We start from the raw sequence: 22,646 nt of genomic DNA, 5'->3' as shown, positions 1-22,646 counted from the left end.
TTGTCAAGTTCTCAGTTTGGAAGTGTATTGCTTAAGCTAATAGTAGTACTCATTTTCTGAGATAATATTTAACTTAATGTCATCTTCTAGTAAAAATCACTTGGGTCACAAAAGTAAAAGTATATGGTTAATAGATGGTATTGATTTTTTTTGGTAGTCCATACTAAATAAGCTTTTAAAAGTAAAATAAAATATTGGATTGCAGTAAGACAAGAATCATCACTCTTGACTGGCCTTCACACACACCAGATGTTGGATGCTCTTCTTGCAGCTGGCTCAAAGTTCACAAGCGACATGTCGCAGCCCCCTGTCTCGTAGAGCGTAGAACTGAACTTACCTATTAAAGAAAAGGTCAAAAGCAGGTCAAAATTTCCTCATGTTTCATCCCACTGGCAGCAGCTTCTATTCATTAACTTACTAAAGAGATCAATTCAGACATCTGAATTTACATCAGTGTCAAAATATAAAATGTGATTATTCATGAATGTGTCACCAGTGCAGACATTAGCTACACAGCTGTCTTTCGTACCATTTTACATAGCATATTTACTGTAACTGCAGTACTGAATTAAAGAGTCTGTATTTACAAGATGCCACCATTAACACAACAGAAGGACAGCGTAAGCCTTTTTTTCCCCTTACAAAATAACCACATGAAAAATTTGCAGTGACTAGCTTCTTCAATTCTTCCCCACCCCCAACAGAACCATCAGTAAATCACTATCAGCATCTAAGAACATTTAGCTACAGCAGAGATAACCCAAGTATCTGAATAAAATTATTTTGAGACGCCCATGTCTATTTGAAAAGAAACACAAAGACTGAAAGAAGTGGCTAGAGAGGCTTCATAAGTTAACTAAGGAAACTCAAAAAAGGAATGTGAGGCAGAGATTTATTCTACAAGCTAGAAACAAGTGCTTCAGTGTAAGAACAAAAGACTGCAAACTAACTTCTTAGATAATCCATTTGGACTTACTTCCAAAATACACAATTTTAAAAAGTCGCCAAAGATTGTAATTCAAATTATAAATTACCTTACTCAAATAAGATGTTTTCACAGTACCCTCCTCCCAACATTGGCCTGATCAGAGAGGTAAGCACTGATCAGAGTGCAGAAAAGTATCAGAGAGATACTTTTCCCTGAAGGCCAGGTTCAATATATTCCAGCTCTGAATGCAAGGAACCTGATTTTGAAACTGATCTCATATGAAATGATCTGCCAATTTCTCCATCTTTTCTAGCTTATAACCCTTCTTAAGTCATGATGCAAAACATGCAATATTCTAGTATTAGCTTACACAAACAAAAGAAAAATCCCACTTTGGAGCATGTGAAGAAAAACTGTATACACCTCTCAGCTGTATGTCTTGCAGCTTTTCCTTCTGCTGATACAAGGTAACAAGCAATCCCCTCAGAAATACCTAACAAGATCAGAGCTTCCAAACTCTGCAATTTCTATGAGAGCACAACCTGCTAATACCATGGATTTTCAATATTTTTTTAACACAATATAATCCTGAAGCAGCTTCTCTTCAGACTCACAGACCTTTAAGTTTGATTCTGAAGCATTTGAATCTTCGCAAGTTAAATCGCTCAAACTACATGCTTAAAACTAAGTGAAACAAAGAAAAAAACTGGTATATTGAAAATATCTTCATAAAGCTTTCTACTCTCAGAGGGACCACTTCAGACCATCCAGGGAAATACCACAGCTGTGCTCAGAGCCACCATTGTGACAAGACAGTCCCCTACACAGCTCAGGAGGCACAAACAGCATGCACAGCATCTCTCTCTCGATATTCAATTACATCAGCCACAGGCTTAAGTACAAAGCTCACTTGTTAGGGCTTTTTCCTCACTGGATAAGATTTTAATGAAGTGCTTTAACTGATTATCTTTTGGTTTTTCAATGCAATGTGTAGTACACAGTTAATAATGAAGCTTAAAATTTAAACTAGTAGATAACACGGGGAATCTTCCCACAACTAATAAAAACCCTTGGTTACAAAAGTGTATTTATTAACTGTGTCAATAAAAAAGTTTCTGGAGCAAACATGGAGATACTGGACAATACAAATACACTTCAAGTTCTATTCAGGACAAAAATGTGCATTAATTATTAGGGAAAAATCTCCCGGGCAAGCAGCCCTTAAAAAATTAAATGGGTTAAATTCTTCATGGTTTTGCATTACTGAATAGAGATCCTGGAAACTAAACTTTTTAATTTTTAACTTAATGAAATTCTTGTCACAAGTTAAAATATACTACTTGGACATACAACTTCCCCTTCCCTTGGGCTGAGGAAAACACATCAGGAATTTATTTCAGAGGAAGTTTACTGAACTACTACACTTTTTCATATCTAGAGTTCCCTGCCACCCAACTTATCGTTGAATCTATCAAAATTTACTGCATTTATGTTGCTGCTGTAAGTACTGCACTGCTGCAGTGGGACATAACAAAACTGATTAACAAGAGGTTGCAAACAAACAGAACACTTAATTCCCATTGTTTATACACAAACTACAAAACGGACTCAGGATATGTCATGCTTGCAATTCACACACTTATTTAAAGAGGCTTTCCGTTGAAAGTTAGCTCCCTGGCAAGCACAGCACAGCTTCTCATTAATACAAAACCTTTTTCTGCCCCCTTTTTTTCTTTTTCTTTTGCTGGTTTTGATTTGATTTGGTTTTGTTGGCTTTCTGTTGGGGTTTTTTTGGTTGGCTGGTTTAAATAAAAAGATTTTTCAGAAAAGCCTCAACTCATCTCAGTAGAAAACTTGACAGGACTGTTCATTGCTGTTGGTAACACAAACTCCAAAGTGTGACTGGAGATAATACGTCTGAGCTCCAAAATCCTAATTTTTAAACTCTGTGAGATAGGAACAGCTTCCTCACAGTACATAAATGCTAACAAAGAATTTCAATACTCAAGATTCAATACAGATGGATATACCTAGCATTTTTATTTACGCTACTGACTCTCTCCCATTCCTGTCTCCCACAGCATTCTCCATGGGATACTTGGAACAGCACCACACTGAATAAGCTTAAGAATGTATTTCCTCTCTCTAAAGCCTGTAGTTTTATCAAGCTGTGAACAAATGGGAGACTCCAAAGATTATGTTGCAAATCAAGAAATATGATCAATAGCATGTCTGCCCACTCAACATAAATGTCTAACTTCTCTGCACACAAACACACACACAAAAAAAAGAGACTAGTAAGTTCTTAACAAATTAAAGTCACCCAAAATATTCTATTTGGACCAGGTTACAGTAACAAACCAAGACACTGTGATACTCAAGCACACAAATCCAAAATACATCTTCATTCTGAAATGGAGAGAAGATAAATGTGTGTTCTTTGAAGCAAGTTTCCCTGTTCCAAAAGACCAAAATAGCTCATCACCACATCCAGAGACAGCCATGTAACAGTTCACACTGTACAAACTCATATTCCCACAGTAGTTAAGGGCATCAATAGACAACAGCAACAGGCTGATGAGCTTACATAGACAAAACCCGGAAGACTTAAGTGGCTCAGGATTTAACTAAAATGGTGCTCTGATGATTTCCTCAGCTAAGTTATCTTCAGTGTGCTTCCCAGTTTTACATCCAATACATACAACTTTTTTTCAAACCACTCAGAGTAGTTCACATGCAAAGGCCAACATCATGAAATTGCATCATCATTAGATCAAGATAATTTGTCTACTGCTTCAGTATTTTTTAAATCCTAGCTAGCAAAACCAAAGTCATCAGAATTTGACTACCTGGTAGACTGCTAGGAGATTTGTTTCCAAAGGGCAAAACTTTACCATTAGCTATGGTATGAAGGCGTACATGTTTTCAGTTAGAACACTTCAAAGTTGTTCATTTTTTGTTCCTATATGAAGTTTGTCAAAAGAGTAATTTACCTATTATCCCAAATTCCAGACTACAACATGGATATTTTCCATAGGAATAATGGAAAGTGAATATTTATTTTTTACACAGACATTTGAACATGCTCCCACATCCATCCCAAATAAATTACATCTATTTAAATATCAAAAGGTACTGAGTAATGGCTTCTAAATTGGTTTTAATCTAGTAAGTAACCAATGCATATGTCTATCTTTACATAAAAGTTTTGATATTCAAAACCATTCAACTGCCTTCATAAATTAAAATATTTTAATCTGAAAGATTATTGTTATATAAACAATACAACCAGAGGTCCACCATACCAGCATAATTGTCTTGTAAAGTTCTAGATGAGTAGTTCTCTCTAAGCACAAAAGCAATTTTAAAAAATCATCTAGCCAAGGAGAAGAGTCTGTTCTTTCACCACAGCTTCAGACACTGGGCATCTGTTCTACTAACTCAGTACCTGGATTCCTAACTACTTGACAAATTCTAATTTGAATTTAATCAATCTTCACTGCAAGGGCTGAAAAATCCCACCTACCTGTCTAAATAATCAGTTATTAGTGCAAACAAAAATAATCAGTACTGCCACACTCTGCTCTGAAAACTGTCATTCACTTAAGTCATGGCACATGTTTTGTTGCTTTTGAGATTTTGTATTATATCAATCCTGCATCAATCATGGCATTTAGTTTGCCACCTTTCCTTTCCATTTTGCATTCCTTCTGTGATTTACTTCATATTTACCACTCCACATCAAGCTCCTTTTCCATCCTTTCAAGTTACTCCTCCCTCAACCTTCCAACAGCATAACTGATAAAAATCTTCCTACTTTGAACCTGGAAGACTGAAGATAATGCCTCAAAGCATCTCTTGCCTTACTCCCAGGGCAATGCCCAGTTAAAGATAACTGTATCAGCACCAGACTGGGTGTGGGACAGGTATAATACAGTGAGGCTCATCCAAGGTAAAATAAGCCACCAGAATCAAATCAACAGACAAGAAACATCAAAGTAAACAAAACCAAAAACTCTATGTCTTGTTAAGTGCTGCAGCTTGACATCAACACAAACAGAAAAAATGTAGAAGTAGATAGTGTACTGGTAAAGGAAAACATGAGCCCTAAATGTGAGGACGTTTACAGTAAATGAATATGTGCCCTGTTTGCCTTTCCGAGGGTTTGAATTAAGAAAAGAAACTCTTCTATGCACTGTACAGATATATAACCCTACCTATGTTTATCACTGGTATTGCCAGTTGGAGTAAACCAGGTTGTTTCCATGTATTTCCCCAGCCACTATTTTATCTTTTTTGCCCTGGGCAGTCACAATGATTTACACAGCAACAAAGAATTGGTCATAGCTCCTTTATCGCTTTTATTTTTATTCTGATGCTGATCAAGGAAAAAACAAACTACAACCTTCTTCCAACCCAAACCACGGACAAACTAAAATACACGGTCATCTTTCACTGTAAGATATTTCAGGATAACAAAGCAAAACCAAGAGCCTTAGATTCAATGGAAAGAGAAAAAGAGTGTTACTTCATCCCTGATTGAGGGTTAAAAAAAACCCAAAAAACCACCAAAAAAACCCCAAACAAACTAACCACCTACCACTTGTAAGGAAAGATACTTTCTTGTCAGGCCTGATAAAGGAACCACACACACGAAAGCTTGCACCATTTTGCCAACTATTTTACTCTTAACAAAAGATAGCACCTGTCCATAAAACCTGCTACACAAACTAGAAAATCTGATTTTCCTAAAATAACACAAGAAGATCCTGCCCATAACAGCTCCTTTCTCTCAAAGGATTCTAAACTAGATGCTCAGAGTCTCACAGCAGGAAACAAATCCCTGTTATACATCAGACTTCTATCTAGCAGATCCCAGAAGTTTTGTGCCTCCCAAAGACAACGTGATGTCCCATATAATTGTAAGCACAGTACAGGTAAAGTTTCAGAAGAATTAAGTCTCATGAATATTTGAAGACTCCAATGCACAAAAAATACAGACTCTCTTTTTAGAGAATCTGAATGCCATGCTGAATTTTATATATGATCTACGTTGATTGCTGCTAGAGCAAATAAAAGCTCTTAAATAACATAGACCTAGACTGCATATTAAATGGCAAATTCTACAGAACTCACCCGTATTGTTTTGGGTAAGATGAACCAAATCCTTCAAATAAATAATGACAGCCACAAGAATATAGCTCAACATTGAACTTGGATAGAAATAAGCAGAATAACAATTTCAGAGTTATATTTCAAGTATCTTCTTTTTAAATATGAAATAAAAAGTCCAAATTAAATTTAAAAATGGGTTTCATGTAACAAGCTTTCATAGTTGAGAGACACAAGCACTGAGATTGAAACAATAACACTTCTATCTAGAAAACAGTAATGCAACAGAATCTACAACAAAAATTAGTAGATAACCAGATCATGTGTATTTATTACATTTGCAGTTAAGTCTTATAAAACATCTCAGAGTAGGTAAAGGTGGCTTTCAGTTTTGCTTATATTCCGTTTTTCCTTATACTGCACTAGGTGATGCAGAAGAATGAAGACTCAGTCAAATTCACATTTAAAGGGTTACCACAGACTCTCAATTCATGGAGTCTTCCCCTCTAGTGGGGTAAGAGACACCTCACTTATCTTTTAGTCCTGGATTACACAAAGGTCTGAAACACATGTTTTGTTAGTGTTCTGATCAAAACTGTACTCTTAGGTTATTAGAGCTGACAGCTGCTCAAAATTCCATCACTAATAATTGCCAGTGCTCAAGATGACCATTTTAATAATTCAAGGAAGAGTGACGTATTAATGATGAAGCCATAAGTAATTCAGGCCATGTATAGATAGCTGCAAAGATCCCTGCCGGGAATTTTTCCAAACCAGCCCCCTCACTATATGGCAGATCAGTCATTTATTAAGACCATCTTAGCTTCTTTCTAGCAATTTTATTAGCTGCATAGAAGCGAATTAGGAAGTTAACAATCAAGAATACCACATAAAATGGACCATGTAGAACTAAGAAGACACTATAAAGCTCTGTAAAATGATGACATTTGATATACAAAAGAGTCCAGATTTACTTCCAATACCAAGCTCCTAAATTAACATTGAATTTGTACAGTCAAAGCAAAGCATTCATTTACATAAGTATTTCTTTTTTATCAGCAGCTAAACAACTCATCTAAAAAAGGTAAGATCAAGAATTCTTAGAAGTCATAACAAGTTGGTTTTTTTAGGAACCAGAAGATCCCCAAAGTCTCCATCTCTGCTCAACTGCCTGTAGGACCATAGGAAAGATTTATTAAATGTGTTGCATTGTTCAAATCAAGAAAGCTCTCACACAATCATTACTTGTATCTATGACTCCTTATTTCCCATCACACATTTGCTAGAGAAACTGCCTGGCAAGGTGATTGAGCAATATAGCCTTCCTAGAAACACACCTATAAGATTGAGAAAGAACGCTCAGGTTAGTTGATTTGCACTGCATTATTACCAATAAATCTGCCCTATTAAAACTTCCATGTCACCAAGGTTACATAAGGCCTGCATACCAAGTTCATCGTGCAAACTGCTACCGCCTACAGCAGATGCAGTGGCATGTGATGCTTCTAAGTGGACACTCCCATTTCTCACCAGCAAGGAGGCGCTAGCGCCGGGCACAGCTGCCTGGGAAGGGGGGCAGGACTGCACTCTGACCTGGGAGGAGCACTGCTGGCCTTGCTGACCATCTTGAAGGCTACGAGAAAACACGCATTGGGGACACATTACCAAGAAGAAGTGAAAAAGAGCCAGAAGTGAAGCAAAACAAGATTTTTCAGTTTAAAGAGGAAAACTTTCTTTGAAATAGTAGCATTAAGCAGCCAAGAGTTAAAGTAACCCCTACATTCTGTGTAAGAGAGTATTTAGGCCCTAGTAACAGCAGTAATTTAGAGATACTGTTCCTGTCAACTTCTTAGGTAGTATTGTTTTCTAAGATCTCCTAAGTCACCCAACAGGTATATTCTTCCATGTCTTAATTTGTGGGTGCAAAAGCAAATTACTGGCAGTTAGTTCAACTACAGACTAACCTAAGGTATCACCTATATTTACTACTGACTATTCCAGTCTTCTCACAATCATTTGGGTCCTTTTTTCTTATTCAAGTATGACCTGATCAACTGTTTAGGGCTTTTTTCTTAGTCACAGAGATATCACCTTTCTTGTTATTAATTCACAGTAACCAGAAAATGTCTTTAAGCTTTGTTAATAGCCATATGATACCACAGACCTTGTAGGTAAACTGAAGTAATATGTTTGGATTTGGAAATATTTTGAGCATATTAAGACTCTCTATACGAAGTTATTAATTGGCAAAAGTTAAGTTGAATCTGAAGTTATTCTGAAGTTACAGCAAAAGCTTTATTACTCACCAAAACACAGGTTTTAAAAGTCAACCTGGCTTTCAGAGAAATTTGTACATTTCTCATAGCCATGACCAGACAATGTTTGAAAGTGTTAATTCTCCTCTTCACAGACTTAAATTGCAAAATTAACTTTATAAAGCTATTTACCAAAGTTAGATTTTTTTAAAAACTTGTTTAATATTAGGTATGACTAAGTGTCAGAGTATATTATGTTTACAGTTAATATCATACTATCTTTGCAACAGCTGTGGTTTTATTATCTTTCATTTTGTGGATTTAAAGAAGTTACATTATACAGGCACTAGCAGAGGCATTACTTTAGATAAAAGATTTTGTATTTTAAAGAGCAGAAAATAGCTTAAACACTCTTTTGAAAAACAATATGTATCACCTGTTGCTTTTAACACTTCACTGTTTACAGCATCATGCTAGAGTTCGCAATTGAGGCAACTAAAAAAACAAGATCTTACTAAGAGTTGAAGGGTTTTATCTGATGTACTTGCTTTTAACAGTATTTTCTACATCATCTAATTTTCAGTTGTTTTGTTAGAGCATCACTGGAAAACAAAATATGGATATAAGAATAGGTGTTAAGAAAAGCTCATGCAAAATAATAAAGACATGCACACAGCTCAGAAGAAAAGAACTGCAATTAATTATTTACTGTGTTCTAACATTTTAATCTGACATTTAAATTCAGTGTTTTGCTGCAGTACACAAGGCTTTCAGTGAGCTATGCAGCAACAAAAGCCCTATGGAAGTTCAAGGATGTGCCAACTTTCAGCGCCTTCCTTAAGCAACACCAAAACAATGCTAAACAATACTGCTTTTCCATAAACAGCAGGTACATCTCAAGAGGTATAGACACAGCTGCCCTTTGAATAGTTATCCACATCTGTCACAATTAAAAAATCCTACCAAAATACTGATGTCAACCAATTGCAAAACAAACAGGCTTATTCTCTCCCTGATTATTATAAGAATAAAATTCTGCTTCATACAGTCACTTACACACATGCATACATGATTGACTACATGGGATGCCAATGAACATTTATTTTTGAAGTGCCCAAAACACTACTGACATTTAGACAGGACAAAAGCAGAGGTGGATGGTGTTTTATGGTGCATTTTGGGTTTGGTTTTTAAGTTACAGGGCAAAATAATCTTGTCTTGTTTGACAAGATTTGACAAGGTTTGACTTGTCTACCGTTGCCAGACACACATATATAATGCCATTGTCTCTTTTACTAAGTATTTCACAGAGGAAGTGAAAACTAATCACAATCATGGATATGAAATTTAAAAAGAAATCAGGTTTAATTCAACAGGTCCTAGGGAACATTCCCCCAACATCCAATTTCATGACAGAGTTAGAAGATTAGAGATTAAAGTTTTGCTGGCAAGAATAAGAAACACATAATATCAGGGCAACTAAAGATTAGTAAATCTAATACTCTTAGAAATTTAATATCTGAAGTCATGGATTAGCAATATCAGAATCTAGACTGGGGCAGCACACCAACAGCATACAGGCATTATATCAGTACAACTGCAGCGATATTTTGAAAACTTTTTAGTGGTAACTGGCTAAAAATGTCTTTATATTTCTTCACATTTGCTCCTTAGGCATGATTTCTTTTAAATCTTTCTTAAGGGTTTCCTCTTTCCAGTAACACAGTATTTACACTAAAATTAAGCTACCCATGTAAAGGAAAGAGTATTTTTAGACTGTTCACCTAGAAATTAGAACATTAATACTTGATTTCTTTTTCCAGATACATTCCACAGTTGACAGCTCAAATGGAACTTGTGTCAAACAAATATGAAAGCACTTTGGTGTTTGGCTGGCAATTTAATTCCACTCTAAGGGACAGTCATTTAGCATCATGAAAAGTACTTTGAGTAAATTACCCTCAATAAGCATTCAATTCTGAATATGTTTATATTATAAAGCATTTTTGATAATGTGTGTCATTATGTTAGAGAAAGTACAGTGAGCAGTTTTGGGTAGTTTTTAATTTAGAATGGAACAAATTTAGATAAAGATGCTTAGAGGAAATACAAGGCAAGAATGTTTAATCTGCTTTTTTACCCTTGAAAATCTTGTCTGATTAAAGAGTTACTCCCACTTCACAACGCGAAATTCATGATTCACGAAGTTACTTCATAGTCTCACAGAAGTCAAGCTTAAGCCATGGGAACCTTAATGGCTGCACTAGATATGGAAATGAGGCCGCTGTCAATCATAGTTTAGAACAAAAGTTTCCTTACTCTATATCTACAAGAAAGAAAACACTATTTTCTAACTAATACATAGTTAAGGAGCTTTCACTAGTCTGCACAGCCTCTTATGCTGCAAAACACAAAGCTGCACTACCCTCCTTTACAAAAAAAAAAACAAACAAACAAACAAAAAAAAAAAACTCAGAAGCAAGTGAAAGCAACCAGGTAAAGCAAAAGTGATCTGAAAGAAGACAAAGTTTTATCATCCTTCACTATGAAGTAAATCACTAGCTTGAAGCTGAACACCCTACATTCAGGAAGACCAAAAGCTTAACAAAGAAAAATCTAAAATTACATGATTACTACTTCATACTGCACTAGCCACTAAAACCACACCCAAGCAGTTTCAGTCCTTGATGATAGAAGTCAGTCCTTCACCTGTTAGATTTCTAGGTACCACTCTTGCACTCCTCCGCCTGAGGAAAATTTGCAAAAGTAGTCCTCAAATATTTTAGTGGTATGACAAAGATGGCACAATTCCTCTGCCATCCTCTATTGTAAGGTATTTTTTGTTCCATTTCTATAGTTTTTCCTAGTTCAAAAACTTACATAAATATTCCCAAAACACAACAACAGTTTAGCATACGAAGGAAGATCATTAAGAATATATAACATATGCAATTACTCCTACATATTTATCATGTAACTGAAGAATTACTTCAATACTTATAGGGGACTGTTCCTTCTTCTACAGGCCACGTTCTCCTCACCAGATTCTCCAATTCCATAAGCAACCAAGAAATTGAAAGACTTAAAACACACGTTCAAAAACTTATTGCGGCTGCTGTTTCTGCTGTTCAGGCTGATGGATCAAACAGAGCTGCTGTACGTAACAAATCACTAGGCTCAGCATTGTAAACAAAGGGGCCAGTAAAGGTTGGGGGACTCCTGAGACACATGTACACAGTACATTTTAAACATCGCCAAGGCATGCAGAGTGCCACACAATTAGATTTAATACTAAGCAGTACTGGGCATTCTATTCACTTCATTATTTCTCTTTTGCTGTAAAAAGCTCCAAGATCTTCATGAAGGTTTATCTGTATTTTAGATTTGGAGTCTCTCTCAGAGTATGTATTTAGCTCTTTATACAAGTTCTGTCATTTTGCTTATCTCTCACAATCTACAAATGTGAAAAGTGATTAGAGTACTAGTCCCTAATGCTTACATTCTTCAAGAGACGAAAACCAAAATTGGGAGTGCTGATACTATTTTTTTGGGTTTCTCTTCTTGACTGAAAGTAAAAGTTTCTAAACTTTTTTGATAAAAACCACTGAGGCTAAGTTTGTTAGCATTAGTTAATTTTTGTATCAATCTGAAAACAGCTATAACATGTTAGAGACTGACTATCCTGACCTTTTTTAAAATAGTGCCACATATACATGCACAATTCAACAAGCCCACAGTGACATGCAGTGACAGCTCAAGGAGGTTATGGTGGGGAAAGAAGTAAAAAGTGCTTTTCTGGCAACACTGGTGGGTGTGGGGAAGTGGTCTGCTGCATGCATGCTAAATATGGTGGAACATTTAGATACCCTACCTGAGGGGTGATCCGATGAGCAATGTAGGAGGGGTAGGGTTACTCCCTGCATTGTGCCGGCGTCGTACTGCCTGACGCCTAAATGTGCTGCGTTCACGGCGAAATGTGACAGTCTCCTCGCTGGCTTGTGCTGCTGCATCAAGACAGACTTTAGGTCAAAGAAGAACCCATCCTAGTTACGTAAACAGTAACTTAAGACTCCTTTCTTCCCTCTGACCCTCCCCAAGTTAACCAACTTGACTCACAACAACAAAAGTAGCTTATGTCCTAACCGTTCAAACAAGCTGCTTCAAGACAGGACCACAACACACAGTTATTAGCAAAAACCTGGGTGGCTGGGGGAGTGCTCTTGAATATACAGCTTACTTTTTTTTACCCCCGGATCCAAATAGCCAGGTTGCAAAAGAAGTCGGATATCCCAAATGCTTTCCGTTTAAGCCTTAAGAGCTACCTAGTAAAGTTGTCTACCACTTCTCACCATAATTTTCTCAATTTTTTAACTTCTGCCAAATAGGTAGGGTTGCGGTTAACCTCATCACAACTCTTTAAGGGGACAAAACAAAAGTAGCTTTATTTTTCTCATAAGCATCAAGGGATACATGTGGGTCCTTCTGGACTCGTTACAACGTAATTTACAGAGGCAGGAGGTTGAGAATAAGTAAGAGAATAATTTATTTTTAAGGACTGATGGTTTTGTTATTTCAGGTTTCCAAACAAAAGGTTTGGTTCAAATTTATAAACCAATATTGTAAAAAACAGTTTGTATGTACTCAAGGGATAAAAATATTTATCCACACATTATCCCCCAAAATCCACCTGTGCTCCTTAAACTATATAATCTGAACAATTTCAGATTTGGACTGCTTCATGGTGTGTCTACAATCTGAGAAGTCTTCCTCCTGAGCCAAGGAAGCTCCTAGCCAATTTGAATGCAGAGCACTAAAGAGCTCAAATGAATGGGCCATAGAGAAAATAGGGCTTAGCAGGCAAGTGGAGGAGAAAAAAAAATTGACATGAAGTCAGTACAAGAGGAAAATCACAATCTTGACAGGGAAGTCACAACTTGGTGGCCAAAAACCCTGTTACTGAAGTGCGAAAACCAAGAATTGTATCAAACAAACAAAAAACCCCCACTCCCTCTCCCCCCTAAAAAAAAAAACAAACAAAAAACAAAAAAAAAAAAAAAAACCAAAAACAAAAAACCCCACAACACAGAGCAGGAATACCACAGGCAGAGCAGCCTATATGCACTTCAGCACTTCAGCACACTTCAAGTTACAACACTGCTGCTATTAAGTTTTGGACACTTACCAGCAAAGACTCTAATGCTGGTCCTACAGGGAACAACAACCTAAAGCAACCTACTACTGTTGTGTACTACTGCCACAGCTCAAGCAATAAAGGCTGACTGAAACATGAGTTTAATTCATGCATGAACCACAGGTTACCAAATGAATTCTCTCTCTGAAGCTTCAATTTATTGCTTGCTTTAAAATAAAAGAAGCTACATAAAGAGATTTACTTTAACACTAACATTCGAACTACAAGTATTTCTTCATCAAAACTACAGATTTTCAGAGCAACACTAATTCAGTCCTTTCCTGTACTTTCAGAAAAACCAGAGGTTTGCTCATTCTCTCCTCATTCCTCCACAAGTGTTTTTACAAATCTAAACATCAATAGATTATACTACCTTTTCTGGGTATTTCAGCACGAATTCAGTTTCTCCTGTGGTTTAATATACAGCTTTATTTTCATACACTGCCTAATTTCTTTAAGCATTTCTTTGCAGCTCTCACACTTGAAGTACAAAGCAAGTGAATCACACTAAACAAGACAGACTGAATCCTGACACACAAGGTCAAAACCACCCAATAATTTTGTATTACAATTTATAAAGCTCATTTTTCTAGGATACACATCAGCATATAAAAATTCGTATTTACAACACAGCTTCCACTGAGTTCAGATGCAAAAGCAATTCTGGTAATCAGACCAGAGCTAAGCACCACAAAATAAGGAACAGTGACTAGTCTTAACTGAAATGTAAGTATCTGAATTACCATCAAGATGGTAAACATCAGCACAGAATCTTAATTACCACTTGCAACTACTTAGCAAAAGCACCATTCAAGTGCAATTCTTTAAGGTAGCACACTTAACACTGACAGATACCTGTCATGTTCTGCAATAACTAAAACAGAGACTATGAAAACACCACAGGTTCTCCCTATATGGCTCCAATTTAACACTGAAGCAAGTCTCAAGAACTAACAGAGGCAGTGTCCTGTGAGCAAATGCTTGAAAATAAGAAAAAAAGAAAATTAAAAAACATAATATATACTTGGGGATTAAATTCAAAGCTGTACAGGCAAACAGCTTTGGCATTTTCTAACCATATATTAGTTCATTTTAACTTTTAAAAGTCAAAGTAGATTTTGGTGTAGCTTTCTACCTGTTTTACCACAAGATTCTTGATTTATGATCTTGAAACTTTTGTTCAATGCACATCTTTTATACATATTCTTCCTGAATGCAGATGGTGTCATTCAGGGTCACTACACAAGTCCACAGGTTCTTTTGAAAAGACTGCAGGGCTGTTCAGACCAACAAGCTCCAAGTCTGATAACATTATGCAACACTGCAAGAAGCTACATGTGGAAAACATGACCAAAGAAGTTAAAAAAAAATGCTAGCTGAGCAGAGAGGATTAGCATAAAGTGTGGAAAGCCCAACTGCTCGAAGTTTGCTTTTGGTTGAAAAGGAAAACCATAGGGGTTTGGTTTTGTTTATTGTACTGGCCCCTTGGGTTTGCTCAGTCTTGGGGAAAAACTTTTCAGCGAGTTTTTGTTTTTAATATAATTTTAATATTATATTTAATATTAATATTATTTTATATTAATATTATATTTAATATAAATATATAAATATATATTTATATATTAATTAATATATTAATTAATATATATATTAATATATATATTAATTATTATATTTCCAGTTTGGAATAATAATAATTATATATTATTATATTTCCAGTATGGAAAGCTCTTTATGTTACTTTGTATTGTTTGTGTTTCTGCTTGCCTTTAATGAGAAGGAGCAGTGCAACTGCTTGTGAGTTCACCAGTAGGAAGTACCACAAAGTTCCTAACTTACCCTCTACCATGATCTGAGAGCAGTTCTATCACGTTTCAATATAAATAAGCTTTAATATTTACGATGTCACATACACTTCTCCAATACTGCTTACAACTTATCCTAGACTCCAGAAATGTAAGATCCAACATCTAATCATGTACAAAACCTAGATGTAATAGGAAGAGATAACACAGGTAATACTTTTGAAGTTCGTGGTTACTTCAGTTTAATCAGTAGAGAAAGACAAACTTTCCAGCTCACAGAATGTTTGTTAAAAGGTGCTCTATGCTTTTTTATTCTATGCTTCCATGCGGAATCACTACACTTAGTATCAAGAAATTCAAGCATTTCCTCTTCATGTTGTCATTTGCATGTAAATCCCCAGCATTTCTATCCTCAAGAACACAAAAATCATTTTCAAGGTGCACAAATTAAAAATGCAAACCTACAGCCCAGAGATCAATAATCTAAGAAGTGGAGACCTAGTGACAACCTTGTAGCCAACTTAACCCCTCATATACCTATTCCCAAATATAATACAACTATTTTCAAAGAAGAAATATTGACACTTGTATCTGTTAAGGAATATGTGTTTGCACGCACAGTGCATTAAAATTAACTTAACACTTCTGATTGGAAAAGAGCCAAAAAAGCAGTTACACACTTAAAACATCGTGAGGATATCATTTTGTCGTTAGACACTTAGCAAGATGCTTTACATCTCATCATTTTGGAAGGATGCTTTTTATGCTCACTTCTGTAGTTTTACTAAGTTTTCAACAGAACCCAAAGACTCAGTTTTACTCTACAACTATGCAACTGTTGTATAAGACACCTAGCGTTAAGAAACAAAGTACAAATATTTTCCTTTGAACAGGACCATTTATATAAAAACAAGCCAAAACATTTGCAGTATCTCCCTACACCTACTTAACACTGCTTTTAACCAAACCTTAGAAGACAGAAGCTTAAGGAAAACATGAAAAAGCAGAACTGACAAAATTTTATTGCGTCAATAAGACCATTTCATTTTGCTACGAACACCAAACCTAGTGCCTTAGATAAATTCTGAAATACATGCCTTCAATAAATTCTAAAATACAGAAAAAAATTTCATAAGAAGATTCCTGGAAAGATGTGGTATGAAACTAATACAAGGGTGAAGCATCCATGTGGAAAACCATAAAGTTCTTAGGATAAAAACTGCAATCAGTCTAACTAGAAAGCAAGCAAGAAAAAAACCTACCACAGCAAAAAGTCTCCATCACTCTTAGGAAAAAAAAAAAACAAAACCACAGCTAAAAAAATCCAACACGCCTCCCCCATCACTTAAAGCCTACATGATTTTGAACATTAGTCAGGTTAAGCATGGTTTAAGGTGCCCACCGAACCTGAGTGATGTTTGGACATGCCCTTTCTCACCCAGTCAAAAGGGAAACACATCTGTTTTCAATCACTAATTACTAAGCCTAGACGTTCTCAGCAAGAGCTGGAATGAATAGTTTATGGCTCATGTACTCACATAAGCAATGATATTTGCAAATGCAAGTGAGCAATTAAATTCTTCGAAGGCAGGATGTACTTTGCCAAACCAAACAGCTGAAATGCTGTTCTTCTCTATTGAGCATCTATATCTCATTTGTGTTCAAAACCTGAGAGATGTATTTCACATGCTTTTATGGGTTAGCACTACTGTTCTCCTCATGGTTGAGGCATTTATAGTTTATTTTACCATGCCCTAACACTATGTTAAAAACCATACTTGAAAGATACCCAAGTAGAAAGAAGCAGTCTGTTCAGTCTATATCTTCAGTATGCAGTTGTAAATCACCATATTATTATGCACCTTAATAAAACCTGCAGCTGCAGGGATTACTTATACTTCTCTGATTAAAAAAAAAATCAAAATATTGGCTCAGAGTATTATAGCTTACTATGGATATTTAATGAAAAATATCACTAATGACTATTTCTGAAGAACATAGATGTGCGCAGCAAAGGAGAAACAATGAAGAACAGTGTGATATCTCCAAGTTACAAACTTTTGCTAGAAAAGAGTGCAGAAGAAAACAACACACAGTTCAGGAAAGAAAGTAAAGCCCAGGACTTCACTTTTGTGGTTGCATTTATAGAAAAGAAAAAAAGTATGAAACTAGCCTGAAGAAATATTTACAATTATGTCAAAACAGTCACTTCAACAACCTGAAAAGCAAAACACTATCAAGGAGGGAACAAAGCAGGACAATAAAACCATCTGGTTTGAATACTGAACCAAGCATTTTTATAGACCAGCTTGACAGTAAAATTTTTATACTAAGGCCAAAGATAAAACTATCTTATAGTTAAGATAGATATAAGTTATCTTATAGAGTCTTAATTATTCTATTTCACTGAACTTCCTACTTGAATTATTCCACTTTTAAAAACACTGGCTACTCACATAGACCTCTTGAATATAATGCTGATGTACTTCGGGTCAAAGAACTAAAGCTAAACCCCATCTGACCCCCTGCCCAATACAGACCCAGGGTTCAGGTATCAATACCTAGTATTATATTCATGTAGCAGACAAATGTTCATAATTGACATTAATCTTTATTAAAGTCAGAACTGACTTTGTGTTTAGATTTATTCACCTTAAGGAAAAGATGCTGTAAATCTTCGAAATACAGTGTTACCAGCATATGCAGCATACTATGTTAGCAAATCATACACATAAAGTCATGTTTGCATTACATAGCCTTAACTAAAACACCAAACACTAATTAGTGGCCAACTTCAATAAATGAATGGGTTTTATCTGACAGCTACATATTGCAGCAAAGTGAGCATTTCCATCATAGCTGATAGAGCTTTTAGAACTTTCTTGCTTATATGCATACTAATGAACCCAGGTACCTCTCTACAAGCCAGTATGAAGATGCAGCTTAATTTTTACCTAATACCAAAAATTCCTATTCAACTCCTGTTTGGGATGAATACTTAAGCAAATATATGAACAACACATGCCAACAAAATGGAACCACTCTTCCCAAATCAAGCAAAAGTCATCTAATGAAAGCCTCTGTATTATCCATAAGGGCACAAAACACAGGACTAAGTCCCCACAAAACATACTAAAATTCTGCTTTACTAGGAAGTGGTTAACAACTAATAGATGCAAGATTTATTCCAACTGTTATTTCATTGGTAAGTTCCAAAACTGCAGAAATTCTACAGTAGCCTCATATATCATTCCTAACACTGTGTACATCTTTAAGTTCTTAAAGGTAGCAATCTGACCTCTACTGAGAAGACAAGATATCCATCATCAGAGGAAATTCTGTAAAACTCAACCTTCACAGACAAAAGCTGCGACAGTACAGTAACATGCTTATGAGAGCCCTTTCTACTGCTGATCTGCTTACCTGGGTCCAGTAACAGCACGGTTCTGCTGAATACATGAATAGAGACAGCCAATATACACACAACCCAAGCACAGGAACTTTACACATTTTTCAGTTTCTACCATTTCTAAACTCCAATTTCTCATGCAGAACAGTTTGGTTTAGTAGTTTGAGCATGAACTGGCAGACACACAGAAAACAAGATCAGAAGCCCCATCTTCTGTAATTACATTCATTCTATCTGCAGGAAAATGTAGCAAGAATTAAAGCCAACAGAAGCATGGAACAGCTCTGCAAAACAGGCAAATCAAGTCATGACACAGGCCATGTGCAACATCAGCATAGAAGGGAAAAGTTATATGCTGCCAGCAGCTGCCATGACCATTGGCTGAGTAACAGAGAACTGCATTGTAATAATTGCAGGCAGACACGCTAAGCATATATGTATAAATACATACAGACTGAGGAGGTGAACAGGTTTCCATGTGTCATATGGAACACAAGACTAATCCAAATTCACAAAGCCCTATTTTGCCTGCCTATAGACATGTACTGCAGACCTCAAAAGACAGAAAACAGTATGAGCTGTTACTTCAATATTGCTATGCAATGTACAGAAGGAAAAATGTGTCACACTGCATGCAGTTTTACTTACAAAAGGGTATGTATCTCAAAAACTTAAAGTAAATGAACCTTAAATTGCAGCAAGCTGCAAAACAGAGCAGCAACTTAAAGAGCACATCTTTTACCATTAATATAGAACTGGAGAGAACACTTGACTTTTCAGGCCAGCTCAAGTTTTACAAAACATCACCGTGTTACATACAGCATTATGGTGGCTCTTTAAATGGTTACAAATAGCAATCCAGAAACACATCTGACAGAAACCAGGCACAGGACAGTGCAAAGAGGGTATTTCCAGAAAATCACTAGACAGTGGAGCAACTGCAACTAACCCATGACTCATCAATTCACTAGCTACTTTTGGAGTCTGAATAGTTGAACAAGGATAACAACTACCATTAAGACACCTTCCATGTTTTTTATTATACATTCACCACATACACTTGATTTCAGAATTTTCAGATGCTGTTTCTCTGCATTTTAATGAATTGCAAATTCTATTCAAATGCACATACGATCTCACAGCAAGTGAGTCATTCACCACTTCCTGGCATAATAATACAGAAATGAAACTACTAAATTGTATCTGCAGAAGTGAAATATATACAAGTTTGTACAACATCCTGCTTAGTAGAAGATTAGAAAAGACCATATCCATTAAGATACACATTTTAGCAGTTACACAAACAAGAATGTAGTCCTAGTATCTAAAGATTGAAACATAAAATGAAGTTATAATTACTGATTTAAATCATATTTGAAAAACAGGAACTGAAAGCTGCTGACTGGAAAAGAGCAGGTGGTATTAATATCAGTCTTTTTGTTATCTTGTGTGCATCTGTTAATTAGTTGTTTCAGAAAGTTATCATAAGCAATCACAGACATTTTTAAATATTTATATAAAATTATAAAATAATCCTTTCAGCAGGAGGCTGGTCCAGACTACTTCTAAAAAATCACATCCAACCAATATCCCTTGATCTTATGAAAATCCAAACCAAGTTGATTCTGTAATTCACTTGCAACAAGTAATTAAATAATTTCTTAATTTTCTCAAAAAAAATGCTATACATATGTACACATGACATGTATTTATATTACACATGTATGTCTTTAAAAAACCTCCCAAAAGGTGAATACATCTCAGTAGTAAGAAATACTGGCTATAAAGCACTTAGAATCTAAAGAGTTAAAACATTTTCTCTCATTAGTATTAGTCATGGGTAAGTCTAAAGAAGAAAACCACAATTAAAGATACATATGTTACAAAACTTGTAATATAAGCTATAAATTGTGGGTAAAACAACCCAACAAACCCACACAAGAGAAAAGCCAGTAAAGAAGGACACTATGAAAGAATTAGTCAGATTGATCATGAACAGATAACTGCAATGTAATTACTGCCTTGGTGCTAGACAAGACTGAATAAATGTTTAAGTAGAACTAAAAAAAATTTAAGTCATAATTTTGTTCTGCTTTCAAAAAAAAGGCAGAATGGCATTCATTTCTTACAATCATAAAGCAAATACTTCCTTTTCTCTTGGTAGGAAGAAACAATATACAGCTAGTGTTATTAACCATGTCATGTCACCAGATCAGGAGAACGTGATTCCAGATTGCTTCTTAAAGACAGCCTGCAATCCACAGAGAAGTACTGCTTGGGTATTTGCCACTGATTAAAAATACTATCATCTTCAAATGACCCTCACGTAAAATTTTAAACTGGAAATGGATCAGGCCAGCAAGAATGACAGCAAGCCTTTACTGCTTAAGCTGCTACACATCTGTACCTTTAAGGTTGCTTTGAAATGTGTTGAGTGAAATGGTGGGGAAGAACAACTTTTTCAAAAGAGCAATCCAAATATTCCACAATATTCAGCATCTGTCTTCCATCAATTCTTTCAGACTACTTACTGACAAGTAGTAAGCACATACAAAGTGTGACATGTTCTAGAACATAAGCTATGTTAATCCTCCTTTGCACATAATGGGAGAATCCTATCAGCTTTAAGCAGTAATATCACAAAACAAAATGAAATCAAGTTTTGTGCTAAAGAGGGCATAGTGTCAAAATGGTAAACACAAAGGAGACCTTTTATTAGTCAAATTACTCTCAGTGGACATGAAGAGCTGTCACTTTAACAAGATCTTAGAAAGAATATGTGTTAAGTGTTTAGCTTCTAGGGTTAATACTAGAAGAGCAAGCCTGACTCTTTTATTAAAGCCTCTGCAAAAATCTGTAACTAGGAATAACAGAGAAAGTAAAAAAAAAAAGAACAAACCTGCATGCACTGGTAAAATAAAGCCATATAAATAGGTCTGAACTAACTGTAAACCAGTCAAAATTCATCAATAATCAATACACAGCTGAACTTCAGTGTGGCACACTTTCTATTCGTCCCCAGAAATCAATTGTATTGATTTTTATGGCTGTTTTGTTAATAGTGGGGGACACAACACAAAAACAACTCCATGAAAAACCCCAAACAAAACCAAAAGAAAACCCCACTATTGGTCATATATCTTATCTCACTGTGGGCTGGAAACCTCTTTTTAAGAGAAATCACTGTATTTTGTTTAGGCAGTCTACATATTAGGAACAGTCAAATTTGCTATAGTTTGTTAAAAATACCTGTCTTGATCTAAAATACTATTTTATGAAGGGTTTGTCCACCTAGATGTAAAGATCCAGATTATTTGGTAGGTATTGGCCTTTGAAAATTCCAGATGTCAGACTGAGTTAATTACCAACCTCATACTGTTCTGAAAATGTATTGTAAAGACACTTATCTACCTTGACACAAAAAGCCTTCCAGTTAAGGCAGCCAATTTAGTTAACCAAGAAAAGAAATAAACATTACAATAAGCAATAAACAAAAAAATATTAAGAGCTCCAAATTTTGTTTTAAATGCCACTACTCATCTGTATTAATAACAGCTACTCCAGGTAGCTTATTGTTCACAATACACCAAGCAAAACAATAGTTAGGGGAAAATAAGAGGAAACTACATTCCTCTCCAGCACTGGAAGGTTATTGTGTTCACATAATGAAGACAAAAAAAAAAAAAAACCCAAAACCCCAAAGTAAACAAGACTGTCTAGCCAGCAGTGACAAGGCTAGGCAAAAATTAAATCCCTAGGAGAATTCAGGTTAGTAACAAGGCCATTGTAAGAATCCACAATTAAAGGCAACATGGTAAGAGTTTGGGATTGGTTTTATTTCTTGATACCACCTCAAGCCATGCCAGAGAGGCTGCAGTCGTTTGTATTACTCAATATAATAGAGCAGGTTTGATTTGATCACAAATAGTAGTTTTAAGATACAGCT

General features: G+C 35.7%; 1 protein-coding gene across 8 annotated transcripts in view; it reads right to left on the bottom strand.

Annotated features, from left to right (window-relative positions):
* The window catches only part of PCNX1 (pecanex 1), a 90,332-nt gene that overhangs the window by 46,151 nt on the left and 21,535 nt on the right, over positions 1-22,646 (bottom strand). For 3 of the 8 annotated variants that reach the window (XM_068193287.1, XM_068193284.1, XM_068193292.1), the window contains exons 7-9: positions 12,167-12,299; positions 7,489-7,673; positions 247-337 (exon numbers count right to left, since the gene is read on the bottom strand). In XM_068193287.1, the coding sequence (XP_068049388.1) occupies positions 247-337; positions 7,489-7,673; positions 12,167-12,299 (409 nt within the window). The remainder of the gene's footprint in view (positions 1-246; positions 338-7,488; positions 7,674-12,166; positions 12,300-22,646) is intronic. The other 5 variants (XM_068193288.1, XM_068193289.1, XM_068193290.1 and 2 more) reach the window with 3 other exon arrangements.

Source organism: Anomalospiza imberbis, chromosome 6, assembly GCF_031753505.1.
Source record: "Anomalospiza imberbis isolate Cuckoo-Finch-1a 21T00152 chromosome 6, ASM3175350v1, whole genome shotgun sequence".
In the NCBI taxonomy this organism is placed as follows: Eukaryota; Metazoa; Chordata; class Aves; order Passeriformes; family Viduidae; genus Anomalospiza; species Anomalospiza imberbis.
Note: the sequence above shows the minus strand (reverse complement) of the source record. Positions and strands in the feature narration are given on the sequence as shown.